The following is a 20,155-nucleotide window of genomic DNA, read 5'->3' as shown; positions in this document are numbered from 1 at the left end:
TTAACTTCCCCACTTGGCTGAGGGCTCCTTGAGATCAGACAGGATTTGATTCCCTTCTGTGACCCCCAGGGCCCAGCCAGGGGGCACACAGCAGTGACAGCTTGCTGAATGAGTTTCAGATCTGAATATTCTCTCAATATTTGTAAACAGACTGATGATTCTATGCCTGGAAGGTGGCCTGGGGTCGTGGCTAGCACACAGTCTCTGGAGTCAGACTGAGACCTGGGTTTAAATCTGACCCCACCATGCATTTGGACCTGAACTTGGGCCAGAACTGGACTGTCCTTACCCCATCTGTAAAATGGGGATCATAATTTCAGTCTCCATGAATATTTTGAGGGCTGAGATCATGCATGTGGAAGCACTACATAAACTGAAAATCACCCGACAAGCGTCTCAATAATGATCCTGTCCCACTTGATCAACCTGGCCAAGCTTATAAAGCCAGGCTGCAAAACCTCAGCTCCTGGCTCCCCTCCCTCCCTCCATCATCCAGCAATAATATCACAAGACTCAAAAGCAGTATTCTTCCCACAATGCCAGAAGTCTCACACCACAGCATCTTCATCTCTGCACCCCCAGCTCCTAGCACGAGGCCTGGCACACCAAAGCAAGGCAAGTGTTTCAGGGGGATGATTCTTTCCTAATTGGAGGGTCACTTTCCCACAGCCTAAACCTTCTCCGACTTTTGGTTATCAGCCCATTCAGGGAACCTCCCTGCCCACTGATGCGCACTTGCTGTGCAGTCCTGGGCCCCTGACCACCCTTTCTGGGTCTGTCTTCCCTGTTCTCTGTCTGTATGCAATGAGATGAACTGGTTGACCTGCCACTCATCCATTTCAGGGTCCTGGGTAATCCCTGGGATGAGCTTCAGATGTTGCAATGAGTCAGGGGTGTCTGCTGGCCTTAAAATGCTCAAGCCCATAGGGCTGGTCTCAAGATGTTGGGCAGGGGGCAGAGGGCAGCAGATGCACAGGGACTCCACCCATTGTGATTTGAAAAGCACAGAGGTAGCTCTGTTCTTCTGAAGGAAGAGGCTGGGCAAAGGTGGATGGGTAGGAGGCAGTGTGACCCATTAGAATGGGCCAGGGAGGTCATACAACTGAGGCAGATCATACAGCTAAGGCAGATCATGCAGAGCGAGTCATTTTGCCTGCAAACTTCAAAAACATACAGTTTCTTCTTCTGTAAACTGGGCATGGTAATTCATGGTTGGACATGGTATGTCTCAGAATATATTAATTCTCTTCTCCCTCAGGCTATTCCATGGCATATGAGTCCAGAATCCCAGTCAAACCTCTCTCCAGTTAACACTGGCTAGGCAGTCAGCAGATATGGTTGGTATCTACCTCCTGCCACGTGGCAGACTGTGTGATCTTGGAAAGTGATTTGGCCTCTCTGGGCCTCAGAGGTTTTTTTGAGACAGGGTCATACTCTGTCACCCAGGCTGGAGTGCAGTGGTGTGATCATAGCTCAGTATAGCCTCAAACTCCCTGGCCCAAGTGATCCTCCTGCCTCAGCCTCCCACGTAGCTGGGACTACAGGCATGTAACACCATGCCCAGCTAGGTGGTCAAAACAACAGACAGGGAATGGCTCTCATTGAGCCAGGATAAAACAATCTCTGAATCTCAGTAAGGAGCAACTCCCTTTAGCTCCCTCGCCCCTCCCAGCACCCAGGATTTTGTTTCTCAGGGGGTTGGGGGAGGAGGGGTAAAGGTTTGGGGCAAGGCAAAAGGGAAAGCCAGAAGCCCCAGCATTCTGGGGAATGACCTCAAGTTTGGCCCAGGCTAGAAGGGCAAGGCTCTCCCAGCAGGTCCAGTCAGGTGGCTTGTGTTCTGAGTTCCTTGGCTAGTTAAGGCCAATCCATAATACTCAGCTTTCAACCAGATCGAATTCTCTGGCCCTAGATTCAAAGGCACCTGGGACAGACTGGCAAACGGTAGAGAGGGGTGTAAGGAATGGAGACCAGTGGCCAGTGCAGCTGCAGTGGCCAGAGGAAGCTGGGCAGGATGAAAACCCAGCCTGAGACTCCAGCAGCTCATGAGGACTGGGAGGACACGCATAGGCCTCCTGTGCCACAGGTCCAGCTGCCCCAGCCTAGCTCCAGGCCCCTTGCGCAGACACTGTCTGACTCAGAGCAGGTGATCTGCAAATGGCTGCCAATGAACAAGATGCAAAGAATCAGGGATCCCTGGCAGATATCGAAAGGCAAGCACAGAGTGCCTGCCCTGCCCACACACTGCCCTGCCCACCCTACTGACAGCAGAGACTGCTACTGAGTCTCAAGTCCAGGCTCTGCCATCCATTGACTGGCTCTTTTGAGCCACAGTTTCTTCATCTATAAATCAGCTGTAAATAACCCTGCCCTAAGCCCCAGGGCGACTGTACACATCACCTGAGATCAATGCTGGAGTGTGATGGGGAAGCAAGCACCTTCCCTTACATCATCTCTTTTATCCCTAATCACAACAACCCTAAAAGGCAAGTACTATTATTGCTCCATTTTACAATCGAATATGCTGTAGTTCAGAAAGGGTAAGTCACCAGCACGAGGCCACACAGCTGCCAAGTGACTAAACCAGGCTGGGTCCCAGGTCTGTGTGACTCTAGACCTGGGCTTTTCACCTCTGCACATGCCTTCCGGACTGTGCTCACAGCTTTGGTAAAACTCTTCACCAAAGTAAGGGACTCTTCTCATGCCTATTGTTGTTTTATAAAACCCAAGGTAGAGAAGGGCATTGTCATGACTTTTCCTTTTTTACTCTGCCTCTCTCCTTCTTGATGTGGAGAAAAGCAAGCTACAGTCTGCTAATTTCTGCAGTTGCAGACAATCAGAATTCCGGCCGTCTGGGAGAACCAACCTAAGAAAGCATGAAATTAATCTGTTCAAAGTTAACGTCTTGGAGGCGTCGCGTCAGTATTTGGGTTGGACGCGTAACCTTGTTATCATAACACAGACGAAGCCTCACATTTAATAAGGCTGAGACAACTCGGGCAACATAAGAAACATAACAGGATATTGCAAAAAGATTAGGGAGCTTCCTCTGGACAGTGTGGATGGGCCGTGCAGAGGGCAGGGTGGGGGATGGATGGTGCCATTGACCCTGGGGGTCCAGCAAGTCCCTAGTCCCAGGCCTGGCCTAAGGACTAAGGTGCTCAGGCAGAGGGGAGCAGGGCTCCTCTCAGCACATTGAGGCCTGCCTGGTGCAGGAGCAGAGGCTCTGTTGGCTAAATGTAAGCCAGCTGCAAGAATGGGAGTGTTCCAGTCAGAAGGGGTGGGGGAGGCTTACCTCATGAAAGAACTGTGGAAACGGCTGCTGGAAAGATAATAAAAGGATTAACTGCTATTTTAGTGGGCCATTTACTCTTCAATCAAAATGTCTCATCTATTTCCTGTTCTCCAGAGGCTCTGGGTCCAAAATTCCTTTGTCTATTACAGTGCATGGTAGCAGAGGCCTGTCATGAAAAATTAATAATTTTACAGGGAAGGGAGATTTTACTTATCTGGGTGCTGGTTGAGGCCCACCCCTTCTCTTGGGTTACCCACTGTACTAGCATCATGGAGGAGGGGGAGCACGCCCACTCCACCGCAGGCAAGAGGAGCCCAGGGGAGGCTCTGACAAGCCTCAGAAGCCCAGATCACTGCTGCTGTCTCCAGATGGTGACACCTAGCGGGGCCGGCCATAAGAGCCCAGAGAATAGTCAGTTTAGCAGATCTACACAAACAAGAGCATTGCAGTTTAGAAAGATGCAGGCTCGAGTCCCATTCCAATGGTTACTAACTGTGTAACCCTGAGCAAGTTATTTTTATTACCATTATCATTCTTAGCCTCTATTCTTATTATAACTGTTATTGTTTCCAACTAGCTGTGTGACCTGGGGCAAATTGTGCAATCTTCCTGAGCCTCAGTTTCCTCATCTGTAAAATGGGGGTTCACAGTATCTACCCCACAGCGTTGTGTTGAGGACCAGGTGGAGTTGTCACTTAGAATAGCACCGGTTCACAGTCTGCACTTGGAAGCTACTTTCCGGTATTATCATCACCACAATCCTAAACCCTGGAAGAGGCAAGACCAAGTGTTCTCATGGGAGCAAGTGGAAGGCCAGCCAGACTCCACCCAACTTTTATTTCTTCATCTGTAAAAACCCTTGGTTTTACAGGACTTGTAAGGATTAATACTGATAGATGAGTGTAGACATAGCTTGATATCACCTCCTCCATGAAGTCCTTCTGGGCCTTCCTTCCCTGGGCCTACCCAAACTCCAACCCACGACCTGCCACTCATCTCCCACCCATCTCTGAGCATGAGTGTCCCCAGGGCAAGGACCATGGCAGGTCCAAGTCTGGGTCCCCAGAGTCAGGCCTCAGCCAGTATAAGCCAGGGTCCTGTGAAGTCTGTGGAATCAAGTGAGATCCTGGCAGCCTGGCCCCAGAGAGAGAGACCCTGAGTCTGCATTGAGTAACCCAGGCCCCTCTGACCCCTCGCTGGGCCCTGCTTCCCAAGCTAGAAAGTGGACGGAGAAGGCCTAGATCCTCTCCAAGTTCCCGAATGTCCAACATAGATACTCTTCTGGATGCCGTGATTCCACACAGAGGCCCCACTGTGAGAAGACCACTAACCACAGACAGAATCCAGGTGTAAGCGTGTCCTATGCAGTCTTGTCAAGGTTCCTTCGGGTCACAGAGCCTCCACCTAGGCCCCCACAGGCACCCATGGGCTCACCCATAAGAGAGAATCTGTGGAGGATAACTGTGGCTCAGCAGCTGTCAGCTCCAGGGTCTTGGGGAGAGATGGGGGCCCAGCTGGTTCCCAGCAGCCCTGGCCTGGCCTGCGTGCTGTCTGTTGGTCAACTCCTTCTAGGCAGGATCATGTGTCACAGGACCCCAAACAAGCCAGGGCATCACCAGGGGCTGGCCCAGCCACCAGGCTTCCTCCAGCATCCTGTCAGCCCAAAGGCACAAGATAAAGTCAAAATCTCAGCCTGTCCAATGCACTCTCCCTACCACTGCTACACACACCAGAATGCTAACCACAAGCTCCCTCCTCCTGCCTCCCCTTGGCACAGGCCATTCACTGCTGCTCACTTGTTTACAAAGCAAACTCTTTCTCCTCCTTTAAGACCCAGCCTCCTGAAGCCGCAGAAACAGATCCTGTGCGACGCCCAGCTCCCAGCTCCACAGGTGGGTGGGGCCTGTCACAGGAGGATAGAGTTTATGCTGCTGACTGCCAATGTGTCCTGCCTCCTTCCTGGACCCTATAATGTCACCCTGGGCTCTAAGTGGGGACACTATGCCCCTTCCCAGACCAAGTGCTCCATGAGTGGGTGTCCAATGACAGTGTCAATGTGCAAGTGTGAAACAGCTTGACTTTGGCTATGGCACCAGCCCCAGCACACCAGCCATGCTGCTGCCCTGATGCCTGGGTGGGCTGGGCAGTGGCCCTGGTGGCCCATGCTTCTCATCACCAAGCACACCCTGAGGTCCAGCTCTGGGCAGGTACCTCTCCTGGTGGGCTGGCTGGGCCTCGGAGGTAGCACAGCAGTTAGGCTGAGTGTATCAGGGAGTGCTCCTAGCCTCTGATACAGCTATTCCCCCACAGACGGGACAGAAATGACCTGTCACAGAAATGACCCATCATAAGGGCCAGAGGCCTGGGTACCCACAGTTAATATGCGTGCGTGTGTGTATATGTGTGTGCGTGTGTGCATGTGTGTGCACACGTGCGCATGCACGCATAATGTTAGTGCCAGAAACCTGTCTCAACTCCAGGAAGAACGCTGCTGGTACGACCCAGGGCCTTAGCTAGTAATCCTGGGCCCCAGCCCAAAGCCTGCCCTGGGGACCTGCAGCTCTCCAGCCGGGTGCCTGTGAGGCCTCACTGTTCCTTGGTGGAAGCCAAGGCTGTAGGCAGCACCAGAAGGCCCAGGGAATCTCACTGGGATGGGTGGCGATGAGGGCCCAGTGCTGGAAGAGAGCATGTTCTCCACATCTCATTTGGCCACCAGTAGGTGAGACATGGAGCACAAACACATAGAAGAAGAGGGTGGCCACACCTGTTTCTCCAATCGCACGTGCACACAGCCCTGGGCCCTGTGGCATGCTAAGATATATCTAATGCCTCAGGGTGGGGGACTGGGCACCTGATGAGTATGAGGGCCCCTCTGCCACAGTTTCCAGTGACAGGCGCAGTGACCATCTTCACCAGTGGCTACATCCACAGCATGGGTCCTTCCCTCCTCGACCACAGGGATCTCAGTCAGCCCCGAGGAAGGAGTCCCAAGTGGCCTCTCCTGGGGCACTGGGTGGGTGCTGCTGTGCCAGAGGGGCTGGGGTGAGGCCTGGTGGCCAGTGGGAACTCACCATGCATTTGTTGGGCTTCTCGCCCGAGTGCACCCGCATGTGGATGAGCAGCTTGTAGCGGGCGTTGAAGGGCTTGTAGCGGCGCACACAGCCAGCCCAGAAGCAGGTGAAGTCCTCGCCCTTGCGCTGGTCGATGTGGCTCTTCTCGATGTGCCGCACCAGCTCCTCCTGCTGCTCATAGGCTGCACAGCAGTCCACCCAGCGGCACGCCTGCTGCCCGGCCACTACCCTGCCCGCCAGGCCCAGCCCCAGGCCTCCAAGGCTCGGGCCAGGCGGCAACTGAGACAGGGGATAGGGGGGCAGCAGGTCCTGCTGGTGAGGCCCAAAGAGCTCTGAAAACTCATCCGCGGGTTCCTGCTTCAGGAAGCTCGCCTTCCGGCAGGCTTCAAGTTGCAAGCTGCCCTCATGGCTGTCCGTCGATGCAGGGCCAGGCTGGGCCTGCTTGGAAGGGCCCCCCAGGTCTCCCGCCAGAGAGGGGCTCCGGAGTCCATTTACACAGGTGACCAGAGACATCTGGGAGGAGCGGATGATGGAGGTGACGTCGGAGGAGGCACAGGGTGAGGAGGAGGCTGGGGAGGTGGGGGGTAGGCCCAAGAGGCAGCAGCGCTTCAGGCTGCCCTCAGGGAGGTGGGCCTCGGGCTGGGGGCCAGGGCCAGAGCTGAGTTCGCTGCCCAGAAGGTAGCAGGAAGGCGCAGGGGTGGTGAGGCTTCGGCCTGGGAGGTCCAGGTCTGCGTGCAGGCAAGCGGCCGGTGGGGCCCGACAGTGGGCAGACAGGGACGTGCGGGCCTCTGCCATGGCTTGGTACTTGGGCAGGGACTCCTGTTTGATGTGTTGTGTGGTTGGGAGGCTGCCGTTCACATAGGTGGCCTGGGGTCTGGGCGACCTGGAAGACAGTGGCCAGAGAGGTCATGAGAGGCTGGGCATGCCACAGAGGGAAGGCCCAGGCAGGGGCAGACAGGGAAGCTGAGGACCAAGGAATGGGCAAGCCCAGGGCAGGAGACAGAGGCTGAAGGCTGAAGGCAGAGAAACAGCACCTACAGATTGGTTGTCTGGAAAACAAGGCAGAGTGTAAAGGAAAATGCGGAGAGAGAGGAAGAGGAGGGCTGGGGAAGGAAAGAAGAGGCAGGAGGCCAGGCACAATGGCTCATGCCTATAATTCCAGCACTTTGGGAAGCCAAGGCAAGAAGACTGCTTGAGTCCAGGAGTGTTCAAGACCAGCCTGGGCTACATAGTGAGACTATCTCTACAAAAAAAATTTACAAATTAGACAAGTGTGGGGTTGTGCACCTGTAGTCTCAGCTACTTGGCAGGCTGAGGTAGCAGGATTGCTTGAGCCCAGGAGGTTGAGGCTGCAGGGAGCCAAGGTCATAACACGCACTCCAGGGTGAATGTGGTGAGACCACCAGGAAGAAGGACCTTGCATCCTTTTACCAAAGCTCAGCACCCCTACCCAGCCCTGAATGCCACGCCATCCTGCCTCCCAGGGGGCTTCCCTGCTCCCTCTCCGTGGCCTTCTAGTGAGTTCTCCAGGAAGAAGGCTGAGGCTGGCATTTTGAGGAACACCCAGATCCAGGGTATATTAAATTCCACTTACATGTCCCTTAAGTCTTTCTTAATTTTTATAATCTAGCTTAACTTCTACAAACGCTAATTGTATGACACTTTGCCCCAAGCAGCCTGGCCTTTCCACTGTTAATGTCAGTGCATGGGGGAGTGTGAAGTGCAGTCCTGGTGGGGGTGTCTCAGGAGGAACTGAGGCAAAACTTCTGAGGGATCCCAGGGATTCAGGCCCTCACAATGTGACTGCATGAAACTGCGATTTTGGGGAAAAGCCATGGTGCAGGCCAGGCAGGGCAGCCCACGAGAGTACGTGGGTTTGAGATCAGGCTCAGCCACATTCAGCCGTGCAAACTTGGGCAACGTCCTTTGCCATCCTGGGCCTTTCTCCTCCTCTGGGATATCAGGTGGATCCTTCCCATGAGAGCAAGGGTGGATATGTGGGCACGGTTGCGGTTTGCCAGGTGACTGTCTTCACCACACAGGTGGTATACAGGTGTCCAGAGGGCCTCTCCCAGATGTAGAGCATTCCCTCCACCACTGCGCAGGAGGCCAGGCTTAAAGGACGCAAGGGGATTCCTGCACTGATGCTTCCACCATTCGGAGTGGTGGGACCAGGTAAGGTGCAGAGAGGGATGGCAGGGCCTGCCTGTCACCAGAGCACTCTGAAAAGGGGAAAGGTCAGGAAGGTGAGGTGGGGCTGAGAGTCAGGAAGCCCCTCTGGCTGGCTAGGCAGAACAGGAAGCCTGATGCTATGCCTGAAGTCTGGCTAGAACACCCCATGCCACCTCATCCCATCTGAACCTCAGTTTCCTTGCCTGTAAAATGGGGGCTAAGTCTACCTTCGAGGCTGGCTGCCAGATCGAGTGAGATGGCCCCGTGACAGGGGATGGCAGGGTGAAGGGAGCTCTTATCACTGCTGTTCGACCGCCACTGTCTTGGGGCTCTCTGAAGCCAGAGCTGTGGGGTCATCACCTGTCCCTCGGTTTCCCAAGATGGCCTTGCAGCTCCAGCTCCTCTATCTCTGGCTCCCTGCAGCTGCAGCATCCCCAGCTCCAGTCATGAGGTAGAGGGGAGGGGAATGGACAGGGAAGAGGGAAAGCAGAGTCTGGAGGCCCTCAGAGAGCATGTGCTCCAATCGCATCACACACAGGTGGGAAAGGGGCTGAGAGGGCGCAAGGCCTGCATGCAGGCGTACAGCAGCAAGCTGGGGCCAGGCCTGGCCAGAACCCCCATTCCCCTTCTCTGGAGTGTAGGTGTTTTTTCCTATGTTGAACTGACCTGAAGCTCCCCCTGAATGAAGGGGAAGGGGAAGGGCTTTTCTGTTTGTTTCTCAACTACACCTAGCGACCTCTTCCCTCCCAAGAACCATAATCTAAGTGGTCATTGGGGGAGTCAGAAGGAGGTTTGAGTCCAAGGTAGACAGCAGACACGCATCTCCTCTCCCCAGGGCTGGGCACACTGCCCCCACCATTGCCAGCAGAAAGCTCTGAGTATCTTAAAGATCTGATAGAAAAGTGGTAACTTTATAGGGCTTAAAAAAAATAAAAGCAGGTCAGGCGCGGTGGCTCATACCTGTAATCCCAGGATTTTGGGAGGCCGAGGTGGGTGGATCACCTGAGGTCAGGAGTTTGAGACCAGCCTGACCAACATGGAGAAACCCTGTCTCTACAAAAATACAAAAATTATTCAGGCATGGTGATGCACGCCTGTAATTTCAGCTACTCAGGAGGCTGAGGCAGGAGAACTGCTTGCCCAGGAGGCAGAAGTTGCAGTGAGCCAAGATCGCGCCATGGCACTCCAGCCTGGGCAACAAAGTGAGACTCCATCTCAAAAATAAATAAATAAAAGCAGAGCTGCTCCTCAGGGGACTGTGATCCTGGGCCTGGCAAAGGCAGGCATGGGCAGGAGTTCGGCCAGGAAAACATCTGTTTGGAGTAGTCCCTTGAAAATGGCTTCAGGTAAATCAACCAACACCAAGAGAAGAGAACAGCGGTAGCTTCCGTGACTGAGTTACCCAAGTGACTAAGACTGACAGCAAAACTTCGTGCAGCATCAGGTCGGGAGGGTGACTCAGGCCTTGGTGTCTTGTGGCTCCCCATATGCACTGAGGAAGTACTGCCTCCCTTCCTCCACTGTACTGTGAGGCCCAGGAAGTGGTTCTGGACTGGCTCTGCTGTTGAGCCCTGCGCACCCCAGGACAACTCCCATCACATCTCTAGAAACTGCAAGCCTGGGTCTCTAGACAGAGTGAACAACTGCTGGGCTGCTGAACGTGCCGGGTGCCTTCCCAAGGGTCATCTAATGCAATCCTAGCACAGCAGAAGACGTGGTAGTATCTGCTGAATACATGACTACACGCCTCACGGGAGATTCCACCATCTGTTTTACACTTAGGAAAACTGAAGCGACCTGCCCGAGCCTGCAAGGCAGTGATAGAGCAGGAACTGGAATCTGGATCTGTGTGAATCAGAAGGTTGGGTCTCCAGCTTTGTCTATAGAATGATTTTGTCTGATGACTATTACATTCCTTACAGCTTCAATGTTCTAAGTATCAGAGATGCACATGTTCTTCTGTCCATAATCCTGGACCCTGGAAGGGAGCTGCTGAGATTGGGATAGTCAGTGTTTCTCCGGCAGAGACTCAGGGGAGAGGTAGGGATCTCAGATTTCATGCCCCTGAGGGGTCAGCAACTGTAGTCTGAATGAAGGGTCAGTGATTTCACTCAACAGGCTTTTTACTCTGTGCTAGGTGATGCTGAAGAAGTGGGGAAGACCAGGTCCCTAACCTTGGGCAGCTCCCCTTCCAATAGGGGAGTCTGTGGACCAGTCCCCTGAGAGAACATTTACATTCTGCTGAGGAGTAGGTAGAGTTCTGGTGAACAGAACTAGTTATGTAGCATCTCTAGCCTCAGTTTCCCCACTCAACAGCAGTTGGGGGTTGAGAGCATTCATGCATAAAAAGTGCTCGGCCCAGTGAAACCCCATCTCTACTAAAAAAAAAAAAAGGAAGAAAAAGAAAGAAAGAAAAAGAAAAAAACTACAAAACATTAGCTGGGCGTGGTGGTGGGCGCCTGTAGTCCCAGCTGCTACTCGGGAGGCTGAGGCAGGAGAATGGTGTGAACCCGGGAGGTGGGCTTGCAGTGAGCCGAGATCGTGCCACTGCACTCCAGCCTGGGCGACACAATGAGACTCCGTCTCAAAAAACAACAACAAAAAAAGTGCTTGGGCTGGGGTGTAGTGCGCAGTGAGCACACCACCATCATTTTTTATTAGCCGTAGGATCTGGGCCTCCTGGGACCATGAGGACTGAATAAGAGAATGTACACCCGAAGGAGTCACTCAGGAAACTGGGGCTATTTTTATTAGTATCAGAGAGTTAGGCTGGAGGCAAGGAGGTGGCTGGTGCAGGAGCCCAGGTGCTAGTTGCAGGGTCCTGAGATTGGGAGGGGCAGGCACCAAGAGTGGAGGGAAGAGGCCCCAAACATAAGCCCACTGGGCGGTTGGGGGAAGGCACGGAATTCAGATCAGGTGTGGCACAGGGGTGGGGATCTGTTTTCCTTTAGGAAAATGAGCGAGTCTGAAAGTGTCAGCTCAAATTCAACCACTTTAATAGGGAGGTTGTGGGGGCACAGCAACTTAGACTGATGTCGGTGTAGAATTCTACATACAGACTCTCCTGTGCCGTAAATTGTCAAAATGATATTCAAAATGACAAATGATATTTCTGTCTCTAGCAAAAGAAAAAAAATCCTCTTCCTTAGCTTTTCCTGGATTAGCACAGCTTCTACCCTGAGAGATAATAGAATGAATTTCACCAGGGGAATTGGATACCATTGGAGAGCCTCCAGAGAAGAATCCAGTAGATAAATGCATTTGACTGTCACCAAACAATGCACGGCTCAAAGTCTAAAAGACACTTCATCCTTGCTATGGACTGATTTGTGTGTCCCCAAAATTTATATGTTGAAGCCCTAATATCCAGTGTGACTGTGTTTGGAGATAGAGCCTTTAAATAATTAAGGCTAAACGAGGTCATAAGGGTGAGATCCTACTCTGATAAGACAGATGTTCTTATAAGAAATGAGGGTCGGGCACGGTGGCTCACGCCTGTAATCCCAGCACTTTGGGAGGCTGAGGCAGGTGAATCGCTTGAGCCCAGGAGTTCGAGACCAGCCTGGCCAACATGGTGAAACCCCTGTCTCTACAAAAAATTAGCCAGGCGTGGTGGCACATGCCTGTAGTCCCAGCTGCTGGAGTGGTTGAGGTAGCAGGATCACTTGAGCCTGGGAGGTGAAGGCTGCAGTGAGCTGACATTGTGTCACTGCACCCCAGCCTGGGTGACAGAGTAAGACCCTGTCTCAAAACAAAAAAAAAAAAAGGAATTAGGGCACAGGCCGAGGGATGGCCACATGAGGACTCGGCGACAAGGCGGCCACCTGTGAGCTAAGGAGAGAGGCTTCAGAAGAAACCAAACCTGCTGGCACCTCAGTCCTGCACTTCTAGCCTCCAGAATGGTGAGAAAGCACAATTCTGTTGTTTAAACCACCTAGTCCATAGCATTTACTATGGCAGCCTAAACAAATGAATACACGCCTAAAATCAGAAGTTTTACTAATATCAAAGGAAGCCAGAAGGAATCTAAATTCTCAAAGGAAAATGGTTGCACTTGGGAAGAACAGCATCCTTCTATTTAGGAATTTCTCTACTGTGGAGCTCCCACAAGAACGTAAACTCCATCGGGGGAGATCTTTACTTCCTTCACCAAGATGCTCCCAGCACCGACCACAGTGCCTGGCACATGACAGGCACTTGACAAATGGCTGGTGAAGGAATAAACTGCAAACCAGCCACTGGGCAAATGTTTAGAATCTCTGGTCTGTGAAGCAGGCCTCAGGCCAGCAGCCCCAGGCAGTGGGTGAGAGGCCTGGGGCTGAGCTCGTGTGCACAGAGGCCTGTCTGTGACTGACCTGACTGTCAGCAAACCAGAGGGCACCAAGGCTGCTATGGTTTGAATATCTGTTCCCTCCCAAACTCATGCTGAAACTTAATCCCAAATGTGGCAGTGTTGAGAGGTGGGGCCTTTAAAAGGTGACTGGGTTGGGTCATGAAGGCTCTGCCTCATGTATGGATCAATCCGTTCATGGGTTACTGGATGATCATGGGAGTGGGACTGGTGGCTTTATAAAATGAGAGGGACCTGAGCTAGTGTGCTCAGCCCCCTCACAGGTAATGCCCTGCGCCACCTCAGGACTCTGCAGAGGCCCAGCCAGCAAGAAGGGCCTCACCAGATGCAGCCCCCCAATCTTGGACTTAGCCTCCAGAACTGTAAGAAGTAAATTCCTTTTCTTTATAAATTACCCAGTGCCAGGTATTCTGTCAATATCTAACAGAAAACAGACTAAGACAAAGACACAACTGAGACCCTAAGAGAAGCAGTAGGAGGCGGGTGTCAGGCTAATGCACACCCTAATGAGACAGGGTGGCCAGCACTGGAAGTGTGCAGGCACTGAGCAGACAGCTACCCAGCAGGGCTTTGTGGGCCATGGTCTCCTGGGGCAGAGATGGCACGTGGGAGGAATCCCTCTCTGCCCTATCAGCAGTTCAGGGTTTGACACTCTATAAACTCTGAGCTGGGTTTTCCTTCCCCAACCTACCCATGAATCTTCCTCTTCTGAAATGATTGATTCTCTGTGAAAAGCTCCGTCTGCCTGTTCGGCAGGGAGACACCTCAACAGAACCATCCTTGTGTCTCTCAGAAGGCAAAGCAGGAGGTGCAGGATCTAGGCCAGGCAGCCGCTTCTGAGCTACGGGCCCCTTGTGCCTCCATTTCCCCATGTGTCCCCCCAGCTAAACAGAGGAGGTGAGGCCTGAGGCCCTTGATCCTGGGGCCTCCTGGGAGTGTCCACGGAAAGCAGCTGCCCACACCTACCTGTTAGGGTGGGGAAAATGCAGCAGCCTCTCACAAGCTTGGGAGTGAGCCCGAGGTGGCGGGCTTCCTGCAGGGAGGAACAGGCCCTGGCAGCAGGTGGGGCCAGGGCCCTCAGCAAGGTCCAGGTCCAGCAGGCTCTTCTCTGAGCCCGGGGTGCAGGGGCCGTAGCTTCCATTCACTAGGCAGAGAAAGACAGGGAGAGAGGGATACAGTGAATATGAACAGCCTGCAGAGGGGTGTGGGGAGAGGGCAGTCCCTGGGGTACAGCAAGGGACAGGGCGCCCAGAGCCAACACTCACTGCATCCTTGCTGCATGCAAGGTTCCAGGATACCTCATCTAATTCCCACAACTACCAGCAGGATCGATAATAAAATCCTCCATTCTCAGATAGGGATGCTGGGTCTCTGGTGGTTAAATGACTGTTACATGAACACTGGACACCTCCTATGTACAGACACTGTTATAGGTGCAGGAAACACTGGTAAACAAGAGAAACTCTGAGTCTTTTGGAGTGCACACTGTATTATCCTCACGTTAACCACATGGTGCTCATGAGGCAAGGTTTGAGAACACCAGCTGAGGCGGGTGGCTGCTCAGCTGCGCTGCTGCCCACAGGCCAGAGGGAGCAGGGCTGACATGTGGATGTCAAGGAGTAGGTGCTCACTAAACAGCATCTGGTACTGTTAACACAAAAGCTCAGTCTACGCTGCCTTCCAAATTGTGTTACACCATAGAAACACAGTGTGCAGTTATACCTCGCTATCACCTGATTCCTCCACAGCCTGCTTCATGCCCTGCCTCGCCCTGCTAGTGGGTTTCTAGGAAGATTAACTGAAGCAGTTGATGTGAAAGTGCTGAAAAATCACATGAAGCGTAACAAAAGAGTCAGGCGTGCTTGTTCTGAGCTCCTTCCCCTCTCTGGGCCTCAGTTTTCTCATCTACAGAAGAGGGAAACACACCTCCAAACTCTATCTTCTTACGCTTTCTGTCCTGTAACTCACAGAGCAAAGCTAGGGAGGAAAGGACATGAACTTTGGGGGCTGACAGACCTTGATATGAGCCCCTACTCTGCCCCAAACCAATTCCATAACTTGGACAAATCCCTGCGCAGGGTGGACCCTGTTTCCCCTGTGTAAAATGGGGCCAGTTTCACCCATTCCCCAGTGATGCTGTGAGCCTCTGAGAACAGAGGCACAAAGTCCCTAGCACAGTGCTGAAACCTAGCAGATATGCCAAGAAGGAAAATTGTTCTTATTGTTAAACAGCATTTCAACAATTACAAAGTGCCTTGCAGATATAATAAAACATGACTGATAGGCCCAAGTATGGCCAACACTGAGGAAGATAAACCATTAAGACGTGAAAAAAACCTGGTCCCAGAACATGATTGACTCCTTACCACGACGAAAAGGACATCAGCAAGAGCAGCATCTGCCGAGCAGCCTGTGTAGAACCAGGGCTGGGGACGCACACCACTGTCTCACTTGAGCATCCCCACTGCTGTCCAAGGGAGGCCCGAGTCTCACTATCCCCATTTTACAGAGGACAAAACAGAGGCGTGGGGAGGTTCAATTACTCACCCAAGAATACACAGCTAGGAAGCCTCTGAGTTGGATTTCCGGATCAGATCTGTCAGACCCAAACCCCACATCTTAATCGCTATGTAATAAGAAGAAGCCTTTTAGAGAGTCCGCCCCTGAGGATCCCTGTCCCTCAACCCTAATTCTAGCCTGCCCACAAGGCAGTTCCTTCAGCACACAATTATCCCCATGCTGAGGCTGGGCACTCAGTGCTAACTAGCCACGTGCCATAGCTCTGGAGAGGCACCAGGCATTTGCTTGCCGAGCACGTTCCAGTCTGTGGATGAGCATGCAATGCTCACAAGGTCCCAGGGTAGATGAGGTGCTCATATAGGAGCCTCCAGGTTCCTAGTCACACGCGAGCCTGTGGAGAGGACTCGGCAAACATCTGCTCCCACGCCACCTTCCCAGCCCCAGCCCCAACCCCAGTCCTGGCCAGTCCTGCTGCAAGCAATGCTTGTTCCCACTGGCCCTGGCTGCTGCCTGGCCAGCCCCTCACAAGCTTATGTTTTAATAACTGGGTTTTTAATTAAAATGAAATCCCTGGTAACAAATGTGAATGGCCTGAGTTAATGAGAGCAGGCTGCCGCTCATTTAACTCCGTCTCTGCTTGGCCGTCTTTGCTTTTTCCAAATTGTTTCTGCATGCAATTTTATTGTCCCATTGAGGCAAACCCTGGACTGGGCCTCAGAAAACTGTGGATAATTTTATGACCATTAATAGCATTTGGAGCAGAGAGCGCTTAATCATCACATGGGGCAGTTTCACCAGGGTCTTTCTCCCAGAGTCTCTAACGGGGGGTACCGTTCAGAGTTTCCTTCCAGGACTCACCAGGCCCCTCCAGGGCCTTGGGTTACTCCTCCCCTCCTACACTTAGGAGGCTGTGTGCAGTGAAGGAAGACAGGCCCTAGAAAGGGTGGAGAGGCAGCACCTACCAAGCCCTCACCCATCAAGCCCTTCAAGGGTCCATCCCTGTGGGGCAGGGGCAGGACAGCCATTTCCCAGATGAGATAGGCAAGGTTTGGAGAGAGATTCTGTGCCTTTGAGCAGGCTTGGGGGTCTGTAAGAGGCAGGGCCACAGTTCAAACCTAGATCTCCCAGACTTCGAAGCCCATATCCTGCTGCCTCTTGGCCAACTGCTGAATAACCAGAGACCCCTAAATAAGTGTCCCCACCTTTTTTTTTTTTTTTTTTTGAGGCGGAGTCTCGCAAGCTCCGCCTCCCGGGTTTACGCCATTCTCCTGCCTCAGGCTCCCGAGTAGCTGGGACTACAGGCGCCTGCCACCTCGCCCGGCTAGTTTTTGTATTTTTAGTAGAGACAGGGTTTCACCGTGTTAGCCAGGATGGTCTCGATCTCCTGACCTCGTGATCCGCCCGTCTCGGCCTCCCAAAGTGCTGGGATTACAGGCTTGAGCCACCGCGCCCGGCCGTGTCCCCACCTTTGACTCCAATGAGGGTCATGTTGGAGAGCCTCTGGGAAAGTAAAAAGTAAAACCACCATAATTATGTCTAAGCTTTAATCTTTGCAATAATTCTGCCAGAAGGGTAAGCCCACTCCACTGACAGATGAGGACACAAAGGCTCAGAGGGGTCAAAGCAGTTTGCCAAGGTCACACAGGGAAGAAGGGGCTGAGTGGAGATCAAACCCATCACTTCTACGGGAAGAAATAGTCTTTACCCAACAAACTACTGAGGCCTGTTAGCTTCTTTTCCTCTGGATACAGTAAAAGGTTTTCCTGCAGTAAATAAACAAGCCAGCTTTGGGAAAGAGGGAGGAAGGCGCCACTCAGGTCATAGAATGGTGCCACTTAGTGCTCTAGGCTCATTCAAGCCCTTGTCTGCTGGGACCCTCACAGTGCTCTGGGTAGAAACATCAACCTCCCAACTTTGCAGAGGGACACTGAGCACCAGAGCAAGTAGCCACCCAAGGTCATATAGTAATTGCTGGCATAGCCGGGGCCCAAAGTTGGTTTCTCAAAGCCTAGACTCTGCCCCGGGATACCTGCTGTCTCAGAGACTGGAAGTTAAATCCAACGTTGCAACACGTGTCCCGGAAGTGCTGTTGGGACTCTCACCGCACTGATGGGGGGACTCTCACCGTTACCCATCACGGGCCTACATCTGCCAGGAAGGATGTAGGCACTGCCTCCTGTCTGTTGTCTTGCCTCCCTGTCCCCAATAGCTTCACAAGACCCAGATGGAGGAGGTCCACTCCTGTTCACTCTCCATCTCCAGACAGCATTGATGGATGGATCCTTCCCTGGGAAAGCTGGGGGAGCAGGGGTGCCCTAGAAAGGGGTTGGCATCCGCAACCATGTCTCACTCTGTGCCACAGGGGGCCAAGAGCCAACCTTGGGTCTGGCTTTCCCCATGCAAATGAAGTTCCTTTGGAGACTTACAGGGTGATGGAGTCCTGTATTTACTTTTACAAGTTAGTGAGAAATCCTAGAATGTCAGAGTTGGGACTGACTGACCATCTACTTCATTAATAGACAAGAAGCTAAGGCTCAGAGAAGGAAAGGGCCTGCCCCAGCCACACAGCAAATCCATAGCAGGGCCTGGATTGGCACTTTTTAAGCTAGGTAAGAATGTGGTTTGGTTTTCTCATCAAGCATCAATCTTCTTATCTGTAAAATGGTGCTACCACCTAACTCACAAGGTTGAGGTGACAAATGAGAATATGAACATGATGCATTTGGCATGAGGTCTCGCTCACAGTTAGTGCTTAAAAAGTAAAGTGATGATAATTATTTCTTTTATTTCTCCTTGAGCCTGGGGCAGGGAGACGGGGACCTGTAAGGGACACACGCTGTCCCCAGAAAGGGCAGGTCTGGATGATTCTAAGGCCAGACTCAGAAGGACAAACTCCTAAGACTTGGGATTCAGTACATGCAGGATGGGGCCGCCTGAACGAGGTCACAGCCAACAAATCTGAAGCAAACAGCTCTAGTTACACACCAGAGAGCTTTGCAAATTACCATAATGACTTGGCTATAAAGTGGCACCACATATAAGGTGACTCCCCACAAGAATTTTAATTTATGCTGAACTCTGCCAAGTCTGCGTGAAAGTGGACAATGATGCATTCAGCATCTAAGACCCAGAGGCTGCCTCCTTGCAGTCCCGGGAGCATCCAGCAGCTGGGTCCAGGCAGGCCTACATCATGACTGCCTTCTTGTTCACCCACAAGCAGTTTTAGTGCCTATCAGGCACTGGGCAGGTGATAGGGCACTGCACTTTATAGTTTACAAAATATTTTTGCAGCCATCACCTATGAGCTTCATTACAACCCTCAGGAGTTGGCTGGGCAGGCTCAGAGAGGGTAGGTGATTTGCCAAGCTCACACAGCAAGTATAGGGCTTAGACTTGCCTGGCTCAGCCATTTAGTGAGCAAACTTTTTCTGTAAAGAGCAAAAAAGTAAATGATTTAGGTTTTGTGAGTATATAGTCCCTGCCACAACTAAACTCTGCCCTTGTACCATAAAATATATATATATGTGTATGTGTGTATATATATGTATGTGTGTATATATATGTGTATGTGTGTGTGTGTGTATAAACAAATGAGTGGGACTGTGTTCCAATAAAACTTTATTTAGAAAACAGATTGCTGGCTCCTAGGCTGTTAATCTGCCAACCCCTGATCTCATGCAGCAGTGAGAGAGACAGGATTCAACATCTGAAATGAGCATACTTTTTCCTGCATCTGTAAAATGGGGAGGATTTTACAGGGTGGAGCTGAGGGTGTGAAATCACTGTCAAATACTGAACGCAGGCCTGGCTCCTGGTGGGCATTCAATGAATGGAAGTGCCTTCAGCCTGGCTCTGGGGCCGCTACAGTCTAGGCTCCCCTGTCCACCTGGTGTGACCTCACACATCCATGATGCTTCGCTGCTCTAAGGCACACATCCTCGGCATCCCGTCAGGGTGGCCTGACCCTTCCAAACCCCTCTGGGCCCTCAGAGCCCAGCAGAAGTACACCTCTTCCTGGAACAGTCCTTGGTCTCCTGCCTTCCCTCCTGGTCTCCCCCACTGCCTGAGCTCCCCGGCCTCGGCAGTCCCTGCGAATAGCTGCCACTTAGGTGCACCTTCTGTACACCCAGCATGGGCCAAATCCTTCCCATGGTTTTTCTCTAAATCTTCACAACATCACTACAGTACTCTCTACTGCCACACAGATGCTTTCAGTGCAATGAAAGTCCTACCTCCCCTCCAATCCTGAGAAATCCTTCAGGACAAGGATCTCGGAGCCCCAGGGCTGCAGAATGTCAGTGTGGCCCTCGGCATGATTTTGTTCAACTTGCTTCACATATTGAAGGGAAAACAGGGGCCCGGATTGAAGAAAGGACTTGTCCTAGTCACACAGTGAGTATGTTCTCTAGACACCTGGGCCCCCCAGGCATGTGCCTCCTCATTCCCTCATTCCCAGCACAAAGGCCCACAGTAGGTGCTTAGAAATGCTGGGAGGGTAGGTGGCTGGGAGGCCTGTCTCAAGTTTACTTTTGTGCCTACTATATGCCAGACACTGTGACTTAGGGGAGCGGAAGAAGCTTTGTCACACACACACACCTAAGTTGAAGTCCTGCTCCACCATTAACTTTCTAGCTGTTTGACCCTAGACAGTCACTGCAACCTTCTGAGCCTCAGTTTCTTCATCTATAAAATGGGGATAAGAATCCCAGCTCCAGGGAATGGCTGGCTCTTAGGATTAAGTGAGGCAAT

At 52.3% G+C, this 20,155-nt stretch overlaps 1 protein-coding gene across 1 annotated transcript in view; it reads right to left on the bottom strand.

Annotated features, from left to right (window-relative positions):
• Positions 1-20,155, bottom strand: part of GLIS1 (GLIS family zinc finger 1) — a 242,179-nt gene that overhangs the window by 83,644 nt on the left and 138,380 nt on the right. Inside the window, exons 3-4 of the mRNA XM_033226310.1 lie at positions 13,853-14,030; positions 6,364-7,246 (exon numbers count right to left, since the gene is read on the bottom strand). Of these exons, the coding sequence (XP_033082201.1) occupies positions 6,364-7,246; positions 13,853-14,030 (1,061 nt within the window). The remainder of the gene's footprint in view (positions 1-6,363; positions 7,247-13,852; positions 14,031-20,155) is intronic.

Source organism: Trachypithecus francoisi, unplaced genomic scaffold, assembly GCF_009764315.1.
Source record: "Trachypithecus francoisi isolate TF-2019V2 unplaced genomic scaffold, Tfra_2.0 Lachesis_group12, whole genome shotgun sequence".
In the NCBI taxonomy this organism is placed as follows: Eukaryota; Metazoa; Chordata; class Mammalia; order Primates; family Cercopithecidae; genus Trachypithecus; species Trachypithecus francoisi.
Note: the sequence above shows the minus strand (reverse complement) of the source record. Positions and strands in the feature narration are given on the sequence as shown.